Raw genomic sequence first — 21,490 nt, 5'->3', positions numbered from 1 at the left:
GATAATAATCCCAATGCCATTCCCAACGGGCGCGTTGCGTCGTCGATCGCCGAAGACGGTAGCGTAACTCGCTGGGCGAGCAATTTGCGGCGAGCAAGCGCACCACCATTGTGTCCGAGTCCGAATGCCAGTTGATCGACGATACGATTGTTTCGTCGATTCTCGCGGCGAACGTATCGTTCCGTTGTCATCGGGGCGGCCTGAACGGCGATAAATTCATCGCCGTCATCGCCGTCGGAAAATGCTCGCCTATGCGCTTCTCGCCCGCATTCTCATTCCCTTTCCCCGCTTCCATTCCATTCTGTCGCAGAATGCGCGAATGACACACTCCTCCTTAAACGGCGGCCCCTTTATCGCTGCATGCTTACCGATGTACCGAAAAGTTCATCTCTGGTCGGTCTCGGTAAATCGCTCGATGTAGCGATGCTCTAAAAATATACCGCGTGCCTATGATTGTCTAAATGCATCGCGTCGCGATACTGTCTAGAATTTATAAATCCTCGATATGTTTAATGCTCTGATCCTTTTAAACGCATCTGCTGATTGTTCTCGAATTGTGAAACTAGTTGTTTATCAGCTGTTTAAGCTTTCGTACACACATTATCACTTTGTGTTTATATGCCGTATGACTATGAATTGGACAAGTGGGGTATCGGAGGCATTGTACGTTTGAACAATCGCAAAATTTACTTTTAAAATGAAGCCTTCGCCATTGTAACATAGAGCAATTATTATTTATTATCAAGTAACGCATATATACACATTGCCCGTTGAATCATGATACGATTGACAAATACAACTGCGTATATAGTTCTACAACATCCACTTAAAAAGATTTATTTTTTATTTCTATTTTTTATTTGCTTTTTTTCACAGAGAATTGCTACTTTTTCATTGGCTGCATTAAAATTTATTCAACAATTTGCATAATTTGCTAGTCAAAACAGTAGAGCTTATATATTTAAGAAGCATAGTTGGTTTCAGAAATTGTAATGTCATCAAGAATGAATATTTCATGAATTTTAAATATAGCGATAATGCTATGTGAATTTGCTATTATTACCCATATATATTGAGCGATTTTTGTACATCTACTATGAAATGGGGTCGCAGCTGCACCCAAATAATTTTGCATACAATGAGGTGTCCTAAAAGAATCGCTTTCAAACAATATTTTTGTGGCCGCTAACTTGAAAAATATATGCTCGATGCAATTGTATATAGTTGTACTTCAAATATATAAAAAAGTACATTATATATTTCTTAATTAATCAATAAATAATAATACAAATAGACATGAGTGAGTGAGAAAGAGAGAGAGAGAGAGAGAGAGAGAGAGAGCGTGCGTGTGTGTGTGTTATATCTGAACCAGATATATATTATACAATTTAGTTACAAATTCATTCTATATTTTCAGATATACATAAGAAATAGAAGCTCTATCGGTCACTGTGATTTCTGATCGTACATGCGTGCCAAATACAAAGATATAAGAGGGCGTTAAGAAGAGATCCAATGGTTTCCTGACATAATGGAGGGCAAATTATATGTGAAGAATGAGCCGGGACTTGAGGGGCAATCGCTCGCAAATCCGCAGCCCAATCCGCCCGTTGAGGACGGTGGGGGAGCGAGAATCTGTTTTGTCTGTGGTGCTGTGGGCCACAGCGAGCAGCATTGGTTACGAGTAAAACCAAGCCCGGGCGGTGCACCCAACGAGCCCTATTTTCCGTTTCTCGAATCACACGAGCCGCCGAGTGGCTATCGCGGCGAGGGTGCCAGAAGCGGTGCTGTCAAAGCATGCAATCTCTGTTACATTCTGTTGTTGCAACAATGGGAAAGTTACGAGCGAGAGGCTAGGCCGCACAGTCAGCGAATTTATTGGTTAAAGAGATGCGACGGCGGCTCGTTCACAGGTGCCGAGATGGCACTTCAGGGCGAATACGCCGCCCAGGTTTTGGGCTTGACGAACGATCAGGCGCCGCAGCTCAGACAAGAGAACCGACCGGTTGGTATCTCACCGCGATTACCGCCAAATTCACCTTCGCCGAGAGTCGAGCAAACCAGACCACCGTCGAATTCAATCGAGTTACCGAGGCCGCATTCTAACACAGCGGAAACGCACAGGCACTTGGAACAAACGAGGCTCACAATGGAATCTCCTCATCATAGATTGCAGTCACCTCACCAAAGGTTGCAAAGCCCACGACAATCTGTCGAGGATGCTAGAATATCCAACGAGGCGGCGTTGGATCTGAGACATGCACCTAGAAGCTCACCTGCACCACAACCTACCTTACCACCGCAACCTTCAGGTTGATAATTAATTTTTGTATCCATTTCACAATAATTCATATTTGAAACTCAAAAAAAAGTAACGCATATATCAAATTTTGTATATATTCCGTTTTATTCACTATTGTTTATCTTTCTTTTGTATTTTTTTATATTTTTTAAATAAATTCTTATCTATTTTTCATGAATTATTTTTTGGGTAATAATATTGTTGCATCAATATAAGCATCAATCGCAAAGTTTTAAAAAAAATATGAACAAAGAACAAGTATGCGCGCGCGCGCACACACATCAGAGAGGGGGAGGGAGAGAGAGAGAGAGAGAGAAAGAGAGAGAGACAAATATATCAAAAATTTGCCAATGATTAAATTGGTATATGTAATTGGATCTTTATATGGGAAATCAACCTCTATTTGTCTTTATTTTTAATTTCTAAAAAATTAAAGAATGTATTGTTTATTTATGGGATATATAGTAAATTATGGTATAACTGATGATCGAAATAATTTCTAGTTAATAAATGTAAAAGAAGTAAAAAATATATACACATTATGGAAATAGTGTATGGATTTATTCGACTATATATTGACATTTTGTATATGTCTATATCTATTTTATATCTATTTATTGAACACTATACGATATTGTCATTGGCAGTGTATATACACGCACACACATTTACACATACATATTTAGATAAAATATCATCTATTATAGCATAGAGAATAAAAAAGATGTAGCAAAAATTGTATTGGAACGTTTTAACGCGCCTAATACTTAAAGCATGCCCAAAGTGTATACTCGGCAAAATAACTCGGATATGAAATCACCAAGCGCTATCTGATAGGAGTACAAAACCGTTCTTCACTGTTTTTATTATATGTTATCTCGGTTTAGAATGTATACGAATCGGGTCGCTATTTACGCTGGCCTCAGTCTTTTCGTGCACTAATGTAAACATTTAAAAGTAAAGGTTAAAACAGTTTTGTGTAGATAAGAAGTATGTCGAAGTCGTGGCAAAGAGTCAGTCCGATTCATTTAACGCGCACTTTTGATCTAAATAGCGATCGCAGGCGATTTTCCTCCCGCGCTCCGCGCACTCGCAGAATATTGAGCTTTGGTGACCTCAACAATTTCGATCCGCCCGATCTGATATTCATTAGTTAGCGTATGCCCCGACAGATAAGCAGGTCGTTTGGAATGAAGCTATTGAAACACAGTATTTGTCGTTGAAATTAACTCGTTCGTGTTCATGGATATATCGTAGCGATAAACTCGTGAAAAATGCAGGCTCTAAATGGGCTACGTGCAGCGCAATGATGATAATGTCAAAGACGTGTGTAAGATTCTCGGTACAGCTAGGGTGGCCAGTTGCATTGCGCGTTCACAGATTTTATGCCACGACACGTATCATAGAGCGTTCATCGACAATGAACGATCGACATAACCGATTGTTTGACATTGCAATTGCAGCTATCTATAGCGGCGGATCGTCGTCCAGCGTCGGTACAGACATCCTAGATTTATCGATGCCGGACAAGAACTCTGTCACTGAAGTCTGTTATGTGTGCGGGGACGAATTCAAGAGAGGATCTCTCAGTCACATCGCTGCGAAGCCACTGCCAAACCCGCCGCACCCTTCTTCCAGTCCTCCGCCATTCTTTCCATCATTGATGCTTCATCCCAGGCCGAGCAGAAGTCGACCTATGGACAGTGCCGGTCGAGTGCAGGTATATTTTCTTGTTGCCGTATTTGTCAATTATTTATTTTTAAATTTTTGCATAACGATATATACATTGGTTTTTTTCTCAGGCTTGCTCAGCGTGCCAGAATCATCTTTTATTACAATGGAAAGCTTACACGCGGCAGGGAGTACCGCATGGTGATAGAAATTATACGCTTCGCAAGCGGCAAGCACCTACAATGGATACAACCACGTTTATTTGCTACACTTGCGCTCTCGAGTACCCTTCATCCAGTATTAGACTACTATATTGCTGTCCTAATCCCGAGAAGGAGGCGTACTTTCCTTATATTTATTCTCTGAGACCTCCTCTAGGAGCTAGTCCTATTAGTCCTCAGGGAATGGTGCAGGTTTGCTCCATTTGTTATAGAGCTATTCCGCATAAGCAGCAAATGCATGTCGGAGAAAACCACGAGGCACAGCCAACCGGGCAGAACGTGGATTTTCGACAACAAGGTTAATCTCCATTAATCTCAAAGAATATTTATACGAGTTTATTTCGTCGTTTATTGTCTAAAAGGTTTATACATTTCTCATTGTAGGTACTTCACCACGGCCCGCTGTTGCGAAATCTCCAGCCAATTCTGCTGGCAGCGATATTCGCTTTAAGCCATACGACTTGAACAAATCGACGGTTGCTGCAAATAAGCAACGAAGCAGTACCACCGTAAAAGCTCCCATGTCTGGGCAACGAAATTCACCTAGTAACGGTCCCGCGGAAAACGGTACCGTCGCGCTTGGCCAAAATTATAGGTGCTATATTTGTGAGAGATTATATCCTCGTACTCATATGGAATGGTAACAATCTTATATAAATACTTACATCTATCGCCAAAAAGACAATAATCTAAAAAAAAATAAAGACGTCATTGCGATATATAATATTCTATCTTTTATCGTTATTATCAGGTTATCTACAAGCCCAGAAGGAATGAATTCACATGCTATGCATTTTCCTTGCTTGAGAGGAATGGCACGTACGTCTGAAAACGCCTGCATGGATAGCCATGGCAGAGTATTAGCGTGTAGTCACTGTGTGAATCATCTTGCGCAACAATGGGAAAATATGGATGCTGAACGGGTTCCTTTAGAACGCCGCAGGTTAGTTCACCGCGAATTACATTAGCTATTATTCTTAACTGATTTGCATATATTATGCGAGTTAATAGTGAAGTGACAAGTTTTTTGTGCGTAGAGTAAAATGACTTTTGTGTGTGTGTGTGTGTGTGTGTGTGTGTGTGATAGATCTCTGATTTAATATTCATATATTTAGAAGATGACAACTACGATTCTCTTCGATTAACTCATGTATTAAATAATAAAGAAATAATTTTTATTGTATTTTTAGAAATTTTTGGATATTATGTTAAGAAAATTAATGTAAAATATTTCTTATCTTTGTGATATCTGTTGTTAAATTCTAGGTACGATATTCCTAGTCCACATCCAAACGGTGATGTGAATCGATCAATCGCTACACCACCGAGTTCTAGTTCGGATCGAACATTCGGAAGCAATCCAGGCACATCGAGTAGCTCGATATATTGCTTCCTGTGTGGTTTACACAGCGACTTGACTCTTGCTAGAGTCCTGTATGGTCGTCCTCAGGGTCGAAATGCGCCATTCTTCCCAGAACTCTTACGTCACCAGTCACCGCCGAATGCCGAACAGCTACGCGAGGACGGCTCAGCTCTGGTCTGCACGTTTTGTTATCATTCACTGCTGGCGCAATGGCGTCGATACGAATCTCTTTCCAGTGGTCAGCAAGTGAATGCCGCTGAGCGGCAATATAACACCCACGATTATTGCTGTTACGTCTGCGGCATTACGACGTACAGAAAACGGGTACGGGCGTTGCCAGTGAAAGATTTTCCGTTTCTAAGGTATCACAGGCAGCCGGAAAAAAGTCTGTTGCTGGAAAACGGCGATTTCGCGGTTGTCTGCTTGGATTGTTATGAGACTTTGCGCACACAGAGCCTCGAGTACGAGAGATGGGGCCTCCCAGTTGAAAAGCGAGAATACAATTGGATTGTGCAGCCTCCACCGCCCGAGGATAGTCCTGATGCGGCCATAGCTAGGTTACCATCCGGCGAAAGATCCGAAAAAGTGGTCAGTACACATTATTTATTAATGAATTATGTAACAAGCGCATAACGATCAAGTTTGTTATGCGTCAATGGAAACAGGTTACTATAGCTGTATATCTGTTTATTTCTGACAGGTTCCACCGACATTAACTGTAAGGCCGGCGCGAAAGAACTGCTCACCAAAGGCACCAGACAAAAAGGCACCCGTAAAAATTCCGGAGAAGGAACAAGGTGAGTAATAATTGAATCTCAAATGAAACGCATTAACTATGCAAATTTTAGTATTGTACGCGATATATAGAAAATATTTTCAATGTTTTTTAATCTTCAGTCGGGGGAAAAAATGAAATAAGAATGACAATGTTATATTTCACAATATATTTAAGTAAAATATTTAACGCTTAAAGCATTTCTCTCTCTACAAGTAAACCTGGTGAATTTAAAATTTTTTTCATCTGTGATTGTATGGTAATGCATTCCGAGAGTACTTAAGAGTTAATTAAACGATCAACGAAAACGTTTCAGGAAGTGCTTTCTTCAATAGTAAAAGCGCTTCTGTTAGATAATACCGAGTTGACTGAAAACTTTCTCTTATAAAAGCTAAATACATAAGTTGATTGTATATCGTAATTTTTACAAAAGCAAAAATTGCAATTGCACAAGTAGAGAATTTCGGGATTTAATTAATTTCATAATAGTTATGCTTGCATTTCGCGAATCTATTGTAAATATTAATTTTTACTTTAAAACGAAATTCGGTTAATAAAGCGAAGATTGCGTTGAGACGAATGGCGAAGCCTCGTGCGTCATGCTTCTCCGCACGCTGAAAACATTTTTTTGTATGTGTGTGTGCGCGCACGCGCATAAATATATATATATATATTACACATGCATATATTTGTTTGTACAAATATGCAGCGAAGTAGAAGGTAGGATGTAAGGTGGGGGTGAACTAGATAAAAGGAGTCTGACGGTTAGAGAACTGCCCCGAGAGCATAGGTTTCGATGGTTCGAGCGAGTTTTCGGTGTTCTTTTTCGCTATCCCCCCCCCCCTCCCCCCCGTTTATATCTTTTTTTCTCATTTTCGTGAACCATAGTATCTCGAGATACGAATAGAAAAATATCTTTCTCGACGAAAAGTTTCTTACCATCGCTCGGTCTTGCAAATATTATATATTCCTTGTACACGCACACAAACGCACGCTCCATAATTAAATCTTGCAATACTCTGTTTCTTCTACGCGTATTCTAAAATGATATGATGACAGATTTCATTGTGTTTAAACAAATGTGTTTTTCACGTTCATATACTTACACATCCTAAATTATTTTGAAAATCAAATAAAATAATAAAATAATATACGTAAGTTAGATTAAATAAATAATTAAAAATTACTATAATATCAAGACGTAAAAAAATGAACGCGGAAATATCGTACTCGCGATGGTATGCTTTTTGTTATATTTTTATTCGCCGACACTCATCTGCATTCGCTGGAAAAAAATTCTCTCGCCGGGAAAGATTTCCTCGTGGCTTTGTTGCTGTTAGCTTGTACACACTTTTGCTTCGTTCTTTTCCTTTTTCGTCCTGGCTTACTAGCGGCGTGCACGCTCCTATAATGTGGAGGAAGGCACGTCTCTTCGTATTTACACCCTTGAACGCCTAAGACCATCGTGCAAACCTGCCATTTAAGAGTCATAAACTTATACTTGAGCAGACTGTCGAAGTTGCATTTTTAATCCGATCAAGACAAGCTTGTAAAAATGAATGCTTAAGGAGGTGACATATGGGTCATTTTAAGCCTACCGATATTGACCAAGAGCAGAGCAAAAAAAATATGTGACCTGCAAAGGTCAATATTAATAATCTTTTTGTACATAATATTTTAATATTCTATACGTATCTTTTTTTTTATTCACGAGATTTTTAATCAATTTAGCATCAATGTTTCTTTAAAAATATTAAGATTTCTTGTGTCTTGCAAATTTTCTGAATCTGTAAGAAATAGATATACTTGGCAAAGACAATTTATTGAGAAAAAGAAAGATCTCGGCTTTTAATGCTCCATTTACGAATTTGCTTTTATATGATTCTGTCGGGAATAAAAACACAGAGATATATTATTTTTATATCGAAAGTACTGCGGAATCGTGCTGATTAACATATTTACTAAAACGGTTTAGCGTTATTATAAATTTGTGTAACTCTGCGTACGGGGGTTAAAATATTAGCGTCATCAGAATATCCGGAAAATTATTCTTGATAAAAGATTAATTCATGTTAAATTTGCGTTCCACAAAACTTTTGCATTAAGGCAAATGTGTATAATCAAATGATATACTCGGCGTTTCAAAATAACGATCGTTTATAATTTAACATTCTAAATTTTTATGCATTTAAAAAAATAATGGAAACAATGGATTTTGTGAGCTGAGCAAAAACTGGAATTAATATTTCTTCATTGAAATTTAATTGGACACTATCTTTTTGCAGAAATTTTAAAAATTATTTTAAATAGTCAAAAATTATTGATTAAAATGTTTAAAACTCTTTAAGAATTTTTCGAAAAAGAGAAAGCACGGTCAATTTTCACAAAAAAGTCGTAAAGGCGTAAAGTTATTTAATTTTATTCCGAAGACAATCTGTTTCGTCTAATTTTGATTAAATTGTAATTTTTTAAGTATTGCAATATATCATACATATAATTAAATCCGTGATAGAAATTTGCGTCAATAAATTGTGATAGCAAGCAATTGCCATAACTGGATAAGTTTTGAAAAAGAAATAAAAAAACATACAAGTCGTTGAAATGACTGCGAAAGTGTCGCGCCTTCCTCGTAAGAACGAGGAAGGAAAATACGGATAGATGGGTAGATATAATACGATCATCGAGATCAGGAGGTCGATTAAGGTCGGTCGATCTGGCTTAGAGGGTAACGGGGGTGGTTCTCTCGAAGTGTCGGGTAGGACTTAGCGGAGGGCTTAGCGGGCGAGGAACTTGCAGATGGAGTAAGGGGGTTAAAGTGCGGAGAGGTGAAGTGCGGCATACAAGTCGTTGAGGAGGGGGTGGCGGGTCAGAGAGGAACTGAAGGAGAAAGAGCAAACGCCCGCAGCGTGACACCGCATTGCGCCCACTTGCCAACCCACCCAACACCTAAATTCGAATTAGAGAGCCAGCCCCATCGTTTTTGGTCAACACGCCCGCCATTCTATCCTCTATTCTCCTCGACTCGTTCTCGCTCACCCATCCTCTTTATGGTAAACGTAGGGCGAGAGATGTCAGCCCTCTCATCCCGTTTGTCTGCGTATACATATACAACATCCATCCGCGACCCTTTTCGTTCTCTCTTACTTGCTGAGAACAATAAGCGAAAGAAGATATTCGCCAAAGCGTGCGTCTATCCGTGTTGTCGCTATAATCTTTCTGCTAAAATCGATATCAATGTCATCGACGATTCGGCCTTTCGTATTCCTTGTCCTATGATAACCGGAGGGGGTATCGTGAAGGTACTCATTGCTGTTCTAGTTAGGCACGCGGCCAAAAGACTCAATTTCACTTCTGTACCTATCTATCCCTCGTTGTTTCGCGAAATTCGTATCAAGGCGTGAGTTAACGATTTTTTCAGGTATTACTTAGTGGAATAGTGTCGCATATTCCTTCATTAATTTGTGTCCATTGCTTAACCAGTGAGGGAGAAAAAAAAAGATGAAAAACAATATCTTATATTTTAATTAATTTTAAATTAACTCTCTACTATTCTACAATACTTTAACAGTGAATGTTAGCTTAAAATTTATTTATTAAAAATTTCATATATTTATGCATTTATCTATTAAAACAAGTGTTTATTACTTATAATTTATTTAATATTTATTACTTATTAACATAGAGATTTAAAAAATTTCGAAATGGGATAATGTTTACACAACCAAGTTTTTAGTAATTTAAACTTGATTATTTTAATTGTTGAATTATATATGTTAGGTTACACAGTATATTATATAGAACTATATACCATAGGTTATTAACTTTCTGTATGGAACTAATATGGAAACTATACACATACACATACATTTTTAAAGATAAATTAAATTCGAAAGGGTTAAATTCAATTCGGGTGATGTCGGGGTTTCGCGAGCGGTTTAATCAGATATTTACGGCGCTAAACCTGCGTTTATAGACGCCTCGCGAGCAAATGCCACAAATTCATGTAGCGAAGTGTTCCTCTCAACGAGCTCTCTTAACGAAGAATACGCTTCTGGTTTGGCGGGTATTAATAATTAACCAGTGACGACTATCTTGCAAAATAGAAGCGCTCTCGGCAGCATTGGTAAGCGACTCTACAGCTTGAATAAACTCTCCTCTTCCAGTTAGTTCCCTTTTACTTTCCTTTTTTCCGTTTTCGACTTGTACGGTCGTTCCTTTCTTTACTTCGACTCGTCTATCAAAATCTATGCGCTTGATTTTTTTTTTTTTTTTTTTTTTTTTTTTTTTTTTTTTTTAAACTGTATCAATAGCTATTTATTTGTAGTTATACTTTTATGCGCGAGAATTTATAATAAATTATATGTAAAAATTACAAGGAATTTTTAATAGCGGGGTAATTAATCAAATAAAAGAGTCTCGGAATATAAATTTGAAAATAATCAGATATTACATCTCTTTTTCTCTTTTCTTATAATGAAATATTTTAATTGTACGTTTATATATATTGGAGAATTTTTTTTATAAAATACGAAGTTTATGAAAAATGGGATAATTGGGAGGGGTATTGTCACAGTTCTCTTGATTATATGCGAATCAAGTGCAAAGGTTCGAGATGCTTTGTATGCAAAATCGAATTCTTTCGAATGCGATGAAAATAATACAACTTATTAACCCGGTAAAGAATGTCGACGCGCTATAATGGAGAGAGAACGGTAGAGAGGGTGGTTATGAATGGGAGTCGACGAGGCGGCGGGTGTACGGGGGTGGCGCGTTTGTTCGGCAGAGGAGCGAGAGAAAAAGTGAGCGGTATCCCGAAAAAGGATACGAGGGAGCAAAAGAGGGTCGGAGGCGTAGAGAATGGAGATGGAAGAGGATAGTCGGATGGTAGTCTGGGATGAAAGGAAGGGGCGAGGGGAAGTTCCCTGTCGCCGCCACGTATTGATTTTGCCCGACAGACAGTCGGTTGTTGGGCTGTCTGCCTCGTAAGCCTAACTCGTCGTTTTGTGGGCTGTCGCGTGGGCCCTATTTGGGCGCACTGCCTCCAGTACCCGCTTTTTTTGCTACTCTTTCTCTGGAATGAACGATGATACGGTCCCGAATGGTGTGGATGATATTCTTTGCTCGATTCCTTGCGCGGCATCGTGTACTCCGCAAACAACGAATAGAATAGAAACAATTTAGATTCGAGAATGTAGAACGTTCCGCGTTTTTTTCTTCTTCTTCTTCTTCAAGGATATACATTTTTTTAACATTTTAAATAAAATGCCCAATTGAATTGAGTAAAATATCACGAGAATCGCGAAGCTGTTGCGTTTATATGATAGTCAGTTATGCATGGAAAGGTATTGCTGTCAAGGAGTTCAGAAAATAACGCTATTGACGCAATTGAAGTATTAAGAAACAGCCGAGTTTAATAGACTCGTTGTGAAAAGTGCAGGGATAATTCCTTTTTATTTTAGTTTTATTTCACATTTTTGGTAGAATTTATTAATTATTACTAAAAATATTACACAATATATAATAGTAAAATCTATGATATAGAATCTAAAGATCTATTCTTTATAACTGTGAATTATATGGCTGCTCTAGTTCAGAGTTTATCTTCTTCTCTCCATACATTGGGAGGCATGATGCATCCTGTTGAGCTATGAAGAACAGACCTATAGGCTTCGAGCTCTTTTTTTCTATTTTCATCTTTTTCTTTATTCGCGCTAGCTATCAGTCCATTTCCAAGTCGTATCCGTGACAGACGTACATTCTCTTCGAGATTGATCGTCAGTCATTCTGATCCGCGATTGTCAAACACATCGGTACTCTATCGTGATGCCTATCACCTACATACGTATGTCGTATAATCCGATTCTTCCGCGTCAAAAGTTCCGAGAAAGCCATAAATATCGTTCACTGCCCTCGACCATTAGCGTAACGATATTGTTGAACACATCAAGCGTCTCGTGCTCTCCTGTGGCAATATAACTATGAACGAGCAACAGATATATCGAAGATATTCGTTACTGCGTGACAAACATCATACGCGGATTGTATCAAGCTTACAGGCTAATTGATCATCAAATATGGAACACTGTTCTGTCTGCGAAACACTTGTGCAAACTACCACGACAACCGCCGTCGCCATTCATTGCCGTATTGCTCCTTGCGAGAAGCTGTTTCACGCGAGTTGCACTTGCAACAAATTACACGTCGCGAATGACAATGTTGTACACTTAGAGACTCACTCGGTTACACCGGACGAACTTGTTTCACTCTCTTCGAATTCGCACACGCAGCCAAACGAAGACCGATTATCATTGACAACTACTTTATACGATAGTTCAATCGACGATTTATTGATAGATTATGTAGAAATTTTAGAAGATTTAATATTTAATCTGTTGGACAAAATTTCTATATTGCCCTTTTTACTCAAAAACAAAAAGACGATCATCAAGATTGCAATAATCTTTTAAATTATGCTTATAAAATATTCGAGATTAATACTGTATCATTTGTAACTAAATAAGATACAATAAGATATATAATGGCTCTAAAGTTTACATTGCTAAATGTGATGGAGAAAAAAATCCTTCCTTCAAAAAAATAATGCTAATGCGATGCTTAATTTTATTTTTGATTCGTTTATATGCTGGTATCAATTACAAGAATGCAATTTGTTGAAAAATATAAATGCGTAAAGAATTAGATAGCATAAGAATAGCATAATCGTAATAAATAAACACGTTTCGTTTTAGACACATTCAATACGTAGAATTTTTTCAAGCGTTAATAGAAACTTGTTGCGCCTAGAGTCTTAGACACTATAGATGATGTTGGGATCGATATATGTGTAGTTTTCATTCAAGTTCTTTCTTCGTTCTCGACAATTATTTCAGATTGATATTGCGAGATTGCGTGAAACACGTTTACCGGTATGAAGAAAAAAAGGACTTTTTAATTATTTTCTTGCGCGTTTGGCTGAAGCTATAATATCGGTAAATCGATACGAGGATAATACTGTTTTCGACATAAATATAGCGTATTCGTTAATAGTTAATTATCAACTACGAAGCAATTAACGCAGTAAGCGTTCGCAAATATACAAAGTACCTTTCTGTGACATTTGCAAACGATGTGTAGAGAGGGTAAAATGCTTTTGAAATATCTCACATTTCAATCTGATGCTTCGCACATAATAATACATATTAAATTATAAATTCCCACAGTAAATCATTAGGTTTTCTCTACTGACGTAATAATCGATTTTTCATTCGAGCCTACTTTTTTTGCACATAATTCCGAACACGTAGTAGAATATATTGGCTATTACGTGTCGCCATCTGTAAATAACGCTGATCTTGGCGATCCTTTTACTTGTTGCTACCGCGAAGAAAATTATTTTAATTCTTGAAAATTGAGACTTATATACCGATATGATTACTCGGCACTGCTTTTGAAAAAACACGCGCGTACTCTGAAAGAGTGATACGGCACGTTGTTATCGGCTTAACGATCAATTTTAATGGTCACATCAGTTTATTGGATTGCCGTTACAATAGCTGCGAGAATGTTCCTCGTGAAAGGGAGAATTAATTGCACGTCGCGGATACGCAAAACGTAGTGCACGCAACACGCAGAGGATATTATTGCGGGAACGTATTTTGTCGATGGCAGGCCGCGACGCGAAGTTAATTACCCGTTTACAAGAATTAGCGTATCGCTAATTTCGGCCTTCGGGGTCGAAATAGATCGATGACGGTAATGCAATTGTGTGTGTCGGCTAATAGCTATTGTAAATTGCGCGGCTAAGATAATCTTGATGAATCATTACGTAACGACGAATAGACATTTTCGCGTAAATATCGGGCGATAATAATGAGAAAAATATATACGATGTCCTTAATTTCGGGGCTTCTTTATATATAATGCGTCTTTTTAGCGAGATATATAAAGAAATTACGCAAAATAAATTGAGAATTTAATAGTTTGAATATTTTTGTTATTTTTAGCGTTTTTTTTCTTCTTTTTTTTCGTGCGCCAAGCACAAAATTCAGCGCAACATATAGTCGTAAGATGATCGTAAATATGATTTTACGTGGAGATATTATTATATACTTGTATTTATTATTGTATGGATTACGAGAATTTCATGATTGTTTGACGGCTTGATGATGACTTGTGCAATTTGCATCGCAATCGAAGAGGATTCTAATCTTTCCGAGTAATGTCCGTTAAAAGTGCGTTTTACGAAAAGCTAAATTACCTTCATCCGAGCAAATAGCAGTCTCGACCTCGTAATTAAATATCGGAGAGAAAAAAAGTCGTAAATATTTTCTGACAAAATATATGACCTACTGACATTCCGCAATGTAAAATTGCGAAATCTATCTTAATCATGGGTTTACGTATATCGATTAAAAAATTCTTGTGATTGCGTCACGATTAAAAAACAGTCTCGGGGAAATGTCATGTATATAAAATTGTCTCGTTTAATTAAACAATTAATGATATTATCTATACGCACAATGATAGATGTTTATAGAGCTAGCTAGCTCTCTCTCTCTCTCTCTCTCTCTCTCTCTCTCTCTCTCTCTCTCTATTTTTGGGCAATATAACAGCGAAGAAAATAAGATTCTCAGTAAGCCATTTAATATTTCTTTCAATAGTACGCGTACCGGCAAAATTATACAAGTCGGGATGATTTCGATGTCGTACGTCAAACGAATAATAGTGCATCGAGTGGCGCGGATGTCGTCGACCGAGTTTGTCGAATTGTCTCGCTTCTCGGAATTCAAATTACACATAGTAGCGGCGTGACGGATATAGACGGCACAGATACGCGCGTTTATCAAAGTGACGAGGGAAGGGCGCGAATTATTTAGGAAGCTGCTACCGACTTCGTAATCGTTCTATCTGCGTCAGGCTTTTGCTTCCGTTACTTTCTCTCTCTCTCTCGGCTCGGCTCTGGCGTTTACATCGTTTCGATCCCTCCTAACGTTCGGGTTTCCGGGTGAAGTGGCGGCGGCGGTGGCGGCGATGGTGGCGATGGTGGCGGTGGCGGCGGTAACAACGACAACGACGACGACGACGACGACGACGACGGTGACGGTGACGGTAGTGGTAGTGGTGATGGTGAGGATGGCGGCATTGAGAGAGGGTGAGGAAGAGGAGATGACGGTGGCGTTGGTGGCGCGAGCAGAACCTCGACAGAGTGCAGAGTGGTTGGATTTCAAACTTTGGCTTGGAGGGGAGGATACGAGGGGTAAACGTGATAGAGAGAGCGATCGCGACGCTTGAGAGGAGGAAAAAGAGGAGGGGGTGGCTTGTGCTGGTTGAACAGCGCGTGCCGCTTCAGCGCCAGATGGTCCAGAAAGAGCGAGCGAGTGAGACGGAGCGAGAAGGAAAAGGGAGGAAAGAGGCAATGGAAGGAAGAAGAGAGAGAACGCAAAACCGCTCTTCTCCCCAGTCTCTGACGTTTAGCTCGAGGCGGTTGGTTGCGTAAGACGAAAAGAATGGAAAGGAGCGAGACGTAGGTAGGGACAGCTCTTGGGGCCCACGGAATGAATGCCGGACGCCGGACCCCTTTTTCCGTTCAACATTTCGTAAGAAACGTTTAGCTCTGTAGTTTCGGGACATATATCTCTCTTTTCTGTATAGGTAAGATGGTCTTCTCCGTTAACGTGGGTGGGCATGGGAATTATATTATATCAAAGTCCCGTGTTAAATTTTCGAATAGGATGAGCTGGGCTCGATGCACCGATTATATTTCGCTTATCTAATTTCTCGCGATGGAGAGAAGAATTTTACAAATGACAATTGTATCTACAATTGTATCTACAATTTATGGCAAGTCCGCGGGGCAATAGAGATAGGAAACGTAACGTGTTCATCCGATCGCGCGAGTATTGCGTTTATTGCTACTCGTTGTAGGGCGAAATAAAGCTGATAGGTATTCTTAGAACTAAGGTACATATATATGTACAGATTAACATCGTGTTGAGAATCATTTATTTATTCGTGACGTCATATAGCGATCGTTGTTTACATATCTCTCTAATATGTCAAATGAAATAAATATTAAAAATTAAACGAGGCTCAGATCTAAAAAAAAAAAAACATGCCGGTAATTTATATAAAATTTCAATTTACATGTATATAAAAAATATTATTACAATATACATAAATTTCAACGTATAAGTAATCCAGTTTTGTGTATTCGAAATGAATAGAAAAGAAAAACAGCACAAGTCTCAAATTAATCTGTAAATTAAACTGGTATTTATGTAAAACTATACGAAATATCCCCGCGTTTATCGTCGTTCTTTGTATCCGATATCCGATTATAGAGCCCCCCCTCCCTCCCCACCCTTCCCCTCCCCCTTTTCCCGCACCATGAAACAAAAGAGAAAGAGTTATACGAGACTCGATGCATCTCGGGCGTTACGTGATTCAAGCGAAAATGATAAACTGATCGAGAGAAACTCATCGGCGCTGCGATTCGCAAAGATGCGTGTAATATAACGTGTGACGGTTCGTCGCTCTCGCTAAAAATGAGAGAGAGAGAGAGAGAGCGAGAGAGAAAGATCGATCCTATTCTCTCTATCATCGATTCGATCTTGGTCGAAGCGCGCGGCGAATCTTCTATCATCAGCCGTAGGTGTGGGGGATTGGGGATGGATGAGCGAGAGCGCGGCGGAAACGCACGAAGATGGACGAAAGGCGACGATGGGTTCGCCGCCGGCCGCCGCTGCTCGGCTCTTCGGTTCAGTGTTCAGTCTCGTACCAGCCGTCGTCGTCTCGCGTTGTCGCGGCGATCGTTTCATGTGCCACGTGAGAGAGTGAGAGAGAAGAGCGCGTTTATGCGCGTAATAACGAACGTACCGGCGGGGGTTTCGTTTAGCGATGGATTTTCTCTCGCGTAGACGGGCGGTCTACGTGTAAACGAAGCGCACGCGCCGCACGAACAAGATCGTTGATTCAAAAGAGAGTCCTTTCTCCTTCCTTGCCATTGCGGTGTCGGAGTGTCGGATTGTCGGACGTCCGTTCCGCGCGTGACTCCCTCTATCGCGGTGAAAGGTGAAAGACGCGCGCGTGTAAATACATCTTCCTCGCCGTCTGGCGGTAACGTTCAGTCAATTAGTCGTAATGGCACGAATCTGCCGCGTTGGTCTCGGTCAATTAAGTGGTGATTAGTGGCTGTGCCGTCGTTCTCTCTCTCTCTCTCTCTCTCTCTCTCTTTTTCGAGTGTGCAGACGTATACGTGTTCATTCTCTCTCTCCCTCCCATCCCGTTTCCCCTCCTCTCCCTACCCTCCACCGCATCAGCCGACTCCGACGATAGTCTCGTGTGTGGGGGAGTGAGAAGAAGCGCGCGTTCGGTGCGAACGTCGCCGCGTGTCGCAAGGTCGAGAGGTGGACGACAAAGGTGCTTCTCTTCGCGGCGCGGTGGCTCGATGCATCGACGCGTCTGTTAACGCGCTGGCCTTTCCGACATCGCGCGTGTGCGTACGCGAGCAACGGCGCGTGCGCGCGGTTGCGTGCCTAGTGCCTAGTAGAACGGGGCGCTTACGGATCCGAGGCCCGAGGTCGTAAATCACGCGTGACAAAAGGAGACCGAGAATCGGAGCATTCGGAGCGCACCCGCAAGAATGCGCGTCGATCGGTATCGCTCCGGAAAGGATCTCTTCGAGTCCGCGCGTATCGTGAACAATTAACGAACGTTCGTTAAGTACGAAAGGAAGAATATAATCTCGCGTAAATTTCAGAGTGTTTAAAGTGTATGGTGTTATTGGTGCGTATTGATTGTGAAGCCGACCGATCCGCGGAAAAAACGGACGGCGCAAAAGATTGAGAGGCGAAAGATGCTTCGCGATCGTGCGCGCTGCTTCGCGAAGGAAAGTCGTCGCGTCGCAATTGTAATCTCGGTATAGCTTGCTCCGCAACGTCAGCGTGTACACCGCGTATTCGCTCCTTGTCTCGCATCTGTCGGCTACAAACTAACCGCCAAAATGGACTTCCGAGCGCCGCATCCTCTCGTGCACCCTTCGCACGCTGGACACCCTTATTATTATCCAGGTATTTCAGAGAACGATATGTTTATTTTTTTATCAAACCTTTTCTCCAATCTTTTTATGTTACATTCGATGTATCCTTCTCTCTGGAGAGGAATCGGCCGTTAAACGTATACAAGCTGGAAAGAATTTCTTACCTACAGAAATTAAATTTAATTACAAAATTATTAGGGATATTTTAATTATTAATCGCTTCTGATTTTTAGAGGCGGTGAGCGCAGTCGCGAGTCGCGACAATCGTCGACCTGATGAATGCCGTTCACGCGACACCCGTTAACACGCGACGCACGTTTAATGTGCGCGTGACGTCGAGATCGTGTCGCGCGTGCAGCGCATCGCGCACAAGGATAGATTCATGTATCGAGAATACGTCATTAGGTTCTAACGGAGGATCAATGTTGAATTATTTCGATCCCGTATCTCCAACGTTTCTACTATCCGTATAAAAGATTCTGAAAATTTAAATGGAGCGAGATTGGAATAAGTAGACTCGAATAATGTATTTTCAACACTATCATATACGTTTATTTTATTCCTATTTACAGCCATCTAAGTTTGTATTCTCGATTTATAAATATTTGAGAATTTTTTTTTTCTTTCTTTCTTTCTTTTTTCTTCAAGTGAACGTAATATCTTTCAAGCAGCTATCGATTGTATAAAAAAATTTATTTCAACGATGGCGGATTTTTTTTTGTCTCGCGACATGTTTGTTATTATAAAGTCGAAGAGGATATCTTTGCATATTTTACGCTACAGGCGCGCGCGACGAATATATAAATATCAACGTTGCTTTTAATCATGCGACTCAACTTTGGGCGACTTTACTTACGGGTAAAATTCATAGCGCGATTTAATTGCAGTCTCGCAAGTGGCACTTGGATAACGTTCCATCGGAAAAACGTGCTCGATTCAATTAATCCGGCTTTTACTTTGACGTGCGTACTCGCAAAAAGTTGCATCGCGTTGCAGTTTCCAGGATTGGCTTTTCGCGCGATATGTTCTTATAGCACGATAGTAGAGGAGGCGGGATGAAAGGAGGGAGAGGGAGGTGCGCGCAGGAAGCGAGCGCGCAAACTTAACTCGCTCACCGCAAAGCCGCGCACCCGACACCCCACCGAGTGTCGGAAATTTCCTTTGCCACCTCGCTGCACTTTGCCCTTGCGCCTTGTTGGCGCATTCGTCATGCATATAATTTCAATGTGTTGAAAATGGAACGCAATTGCATCATCCCGCGCCCCGCGATCTGCGTTCAAGGGGGAGGGGGGGGGGAATAGCCCAACACACACGTGCGCGCGCGATATACCGTTCCTTTCCACTATTAAATCGTTTGATGAATCCGTTAGATTGCTTTAATCGCAAAGAATATTAATATTTTAAAATAATGTTAAAAAATACTTATTAAGATATTTTTAACGAGTATTTTCTAATATAACGAGCAATTGTCGTATACTGAGGTATATTAAGGAAAAAATCAAGAAATGTTTTATAAGCAAGCAATTTTTTTTTATTTGTGTGCACAATATCTTATAAAGATTCAAAAAGTATAATCCACATTGAACGTAATCGTTTACTGTGTTCGGAGTATTTTAAAAAGAAACCAGCTGATAAGATACCAAGAAATCGCGTAGTACACAGTCAATTTTATCGAACGGAAAAAGAGAATCTGCAAAGCGGCTGCCGCCGATAGCGCGCGATCACTTGGAACGTCCGCGGTTTTTTTTTTTTTTTTCCCTTTTCCTCCCTCGTATACGCGCGATCGCCGCGTATCGATTGGGAGGCTCGGATGGCTCGTTTCGGAAAAACGTGCGAATTAACCGCTCGATGCTTATATAACGCGGCACGGGGAAATTAAAAACGACGACTATGCGAGGAGAACGGGGAATAGAAGGGAAAAAGGGGGGGGGGGGGAGAATCGCGCGATACCCGCGTTCGCAATTCCAGCCCTCTCATGCTCGTCCGAAGGAATCGCGCTAACCTTTATTAACGTAACATAACATCATTAATTGCGCGGGTGTGACTTTTTTTTATTGGACATTAAATTCGGGATAAATATTGGCACTGCGAGTTAGCTATTTCGGCATATCGCACTCGATCGTTCCGATTAATCGTGTGTGCGTGCCTTCGTGTTTATTCACTCTCATTTATCGACTTTCCTCCTTCTTTCTTTCTTTGATTCTTATTTCGATATCGTGAGATATCGCGGACTGCTTCGTTTATTATTAAAGCGAAATCGCAATTGACATTTCGACGCGAAGAGTGTTCTGTTCGAGCGTTCGAATCGCTTCATTGTAAGATTTTAAACATCACGATATTATCGACTTGTTTGCAATCAAGTTATCCCTACTAAAACTGGATAAAATTATTTTGATACGAATCTAAACGTGTGATTCTAAAAGTAGAGACTCTGGATGGAAATTTGATGTACTATTTCTATTTTTGATATTTTTATATATACAAATTTTTCATCATATTTTCTATTTTATGCTTTTAGAGATGCAAAAAGCCTTCTGTTACAAACATTTCTTTTCTTTCTTTTCATATTTGCATAAAAAAAACTATCCCGTACCGTGCTGTGTGTTGATATAAATTTGCTATCCTTGATACCGCCGCAATCGCTCGCATATTATCACACTGTACTTATGTAAGGCTGAAATAGTTGAAGTATTTATGTGGCATTGAAAGTTGTGCATCTATTTAACACACTAAATCAATAATGCATTTGTCGTATGCGTATTTATGCAAAACATCAGCACTCGTGTTCGCAATTTTACATATGTAAATATATCGTAGTCATTATATATATATATACATTTTATATATATATATATATTTAAATTTATATTTGCTATTTCTTTTATCAGAGTAACAATGTTGACTAGAATTATGAAATTCTCTCACTCACATGGTCGATAAAATGACGTGGACGTTTGAGTGATGTCGCTATTTTTCATCACCGCCAACGCTTTGCATGAAAAATTAGCCATTTATCAATACGAGATTTTTAGCGAACGTCGAGTAATGATACGTTACTCTGCCCTCCCTTCGTCTCTCGTGTTCCCTTATTTTCTCTTTCGACGATTCCCAGGCGGTTCCT

At 40.0% G+C, this 21,490-nt stretch overlaps 1 protein-coding gene across 1 annotated transcript in view; it reads left to right on the top strand.

Annotated features, from left to right (window-relative positions):
• Positions 1–21,490, top strand: part of Px (plexus) — an 82,740-nt gene that overhangs the window by 607 nt on the left and 60,643 nt on the right. Inside the window, exons 2-8 of the mRNA XM_070293694.1 lie at positions 1,418–2,312; positions 3,766–4,022; positions 4,105–4,492; positions 4,579–4,834; positions 4,946–5,137; positions 5,461–6,145; positions 6,258–6,354. Coding sequence (XP_070149795.1) covers positions 1,532–2,312; positions 3,766–4,022; positions 4,105–4,492; positions 4,579–4,834; positions 4,946–5,137; positions 5,461–6,145; positions 6,258–6,354 — 2,656 coding nt within the window. The 5' untranslated portion in view covers positions 1,418–1,531. The remainder of the gene's footprint in view (positions 1–1,417; positions 2,313–3,765; positions 4,023–4,104; positions 4,493–4,578; positions 4,835–4,945; positions 5,138–5,460; positions 6,146–6,257; positions 6,355–21,490) is intronic.

This window comes from Polyergus mexicanus, unplaced genomic scaffold, assembly GCF_030449975.1.
Source record: "Polyergus mexicanus isolate NDT 795.1 unplaced genomic scaffold, iyPolMexi1.0 SCAF_4, whole genome shotgun sequence".
NCBI lineage: Eukaryota > Metazoa > Arthropoda > Insecta > Hymenoptera > Formicidae > Polyergus > Polyergus mexicanus.
The sequence above is the reverse complement of the archived record's forward strand: the minus strand, read 5'-3'. Positions and strand labels throughout refer to the sequence as shown.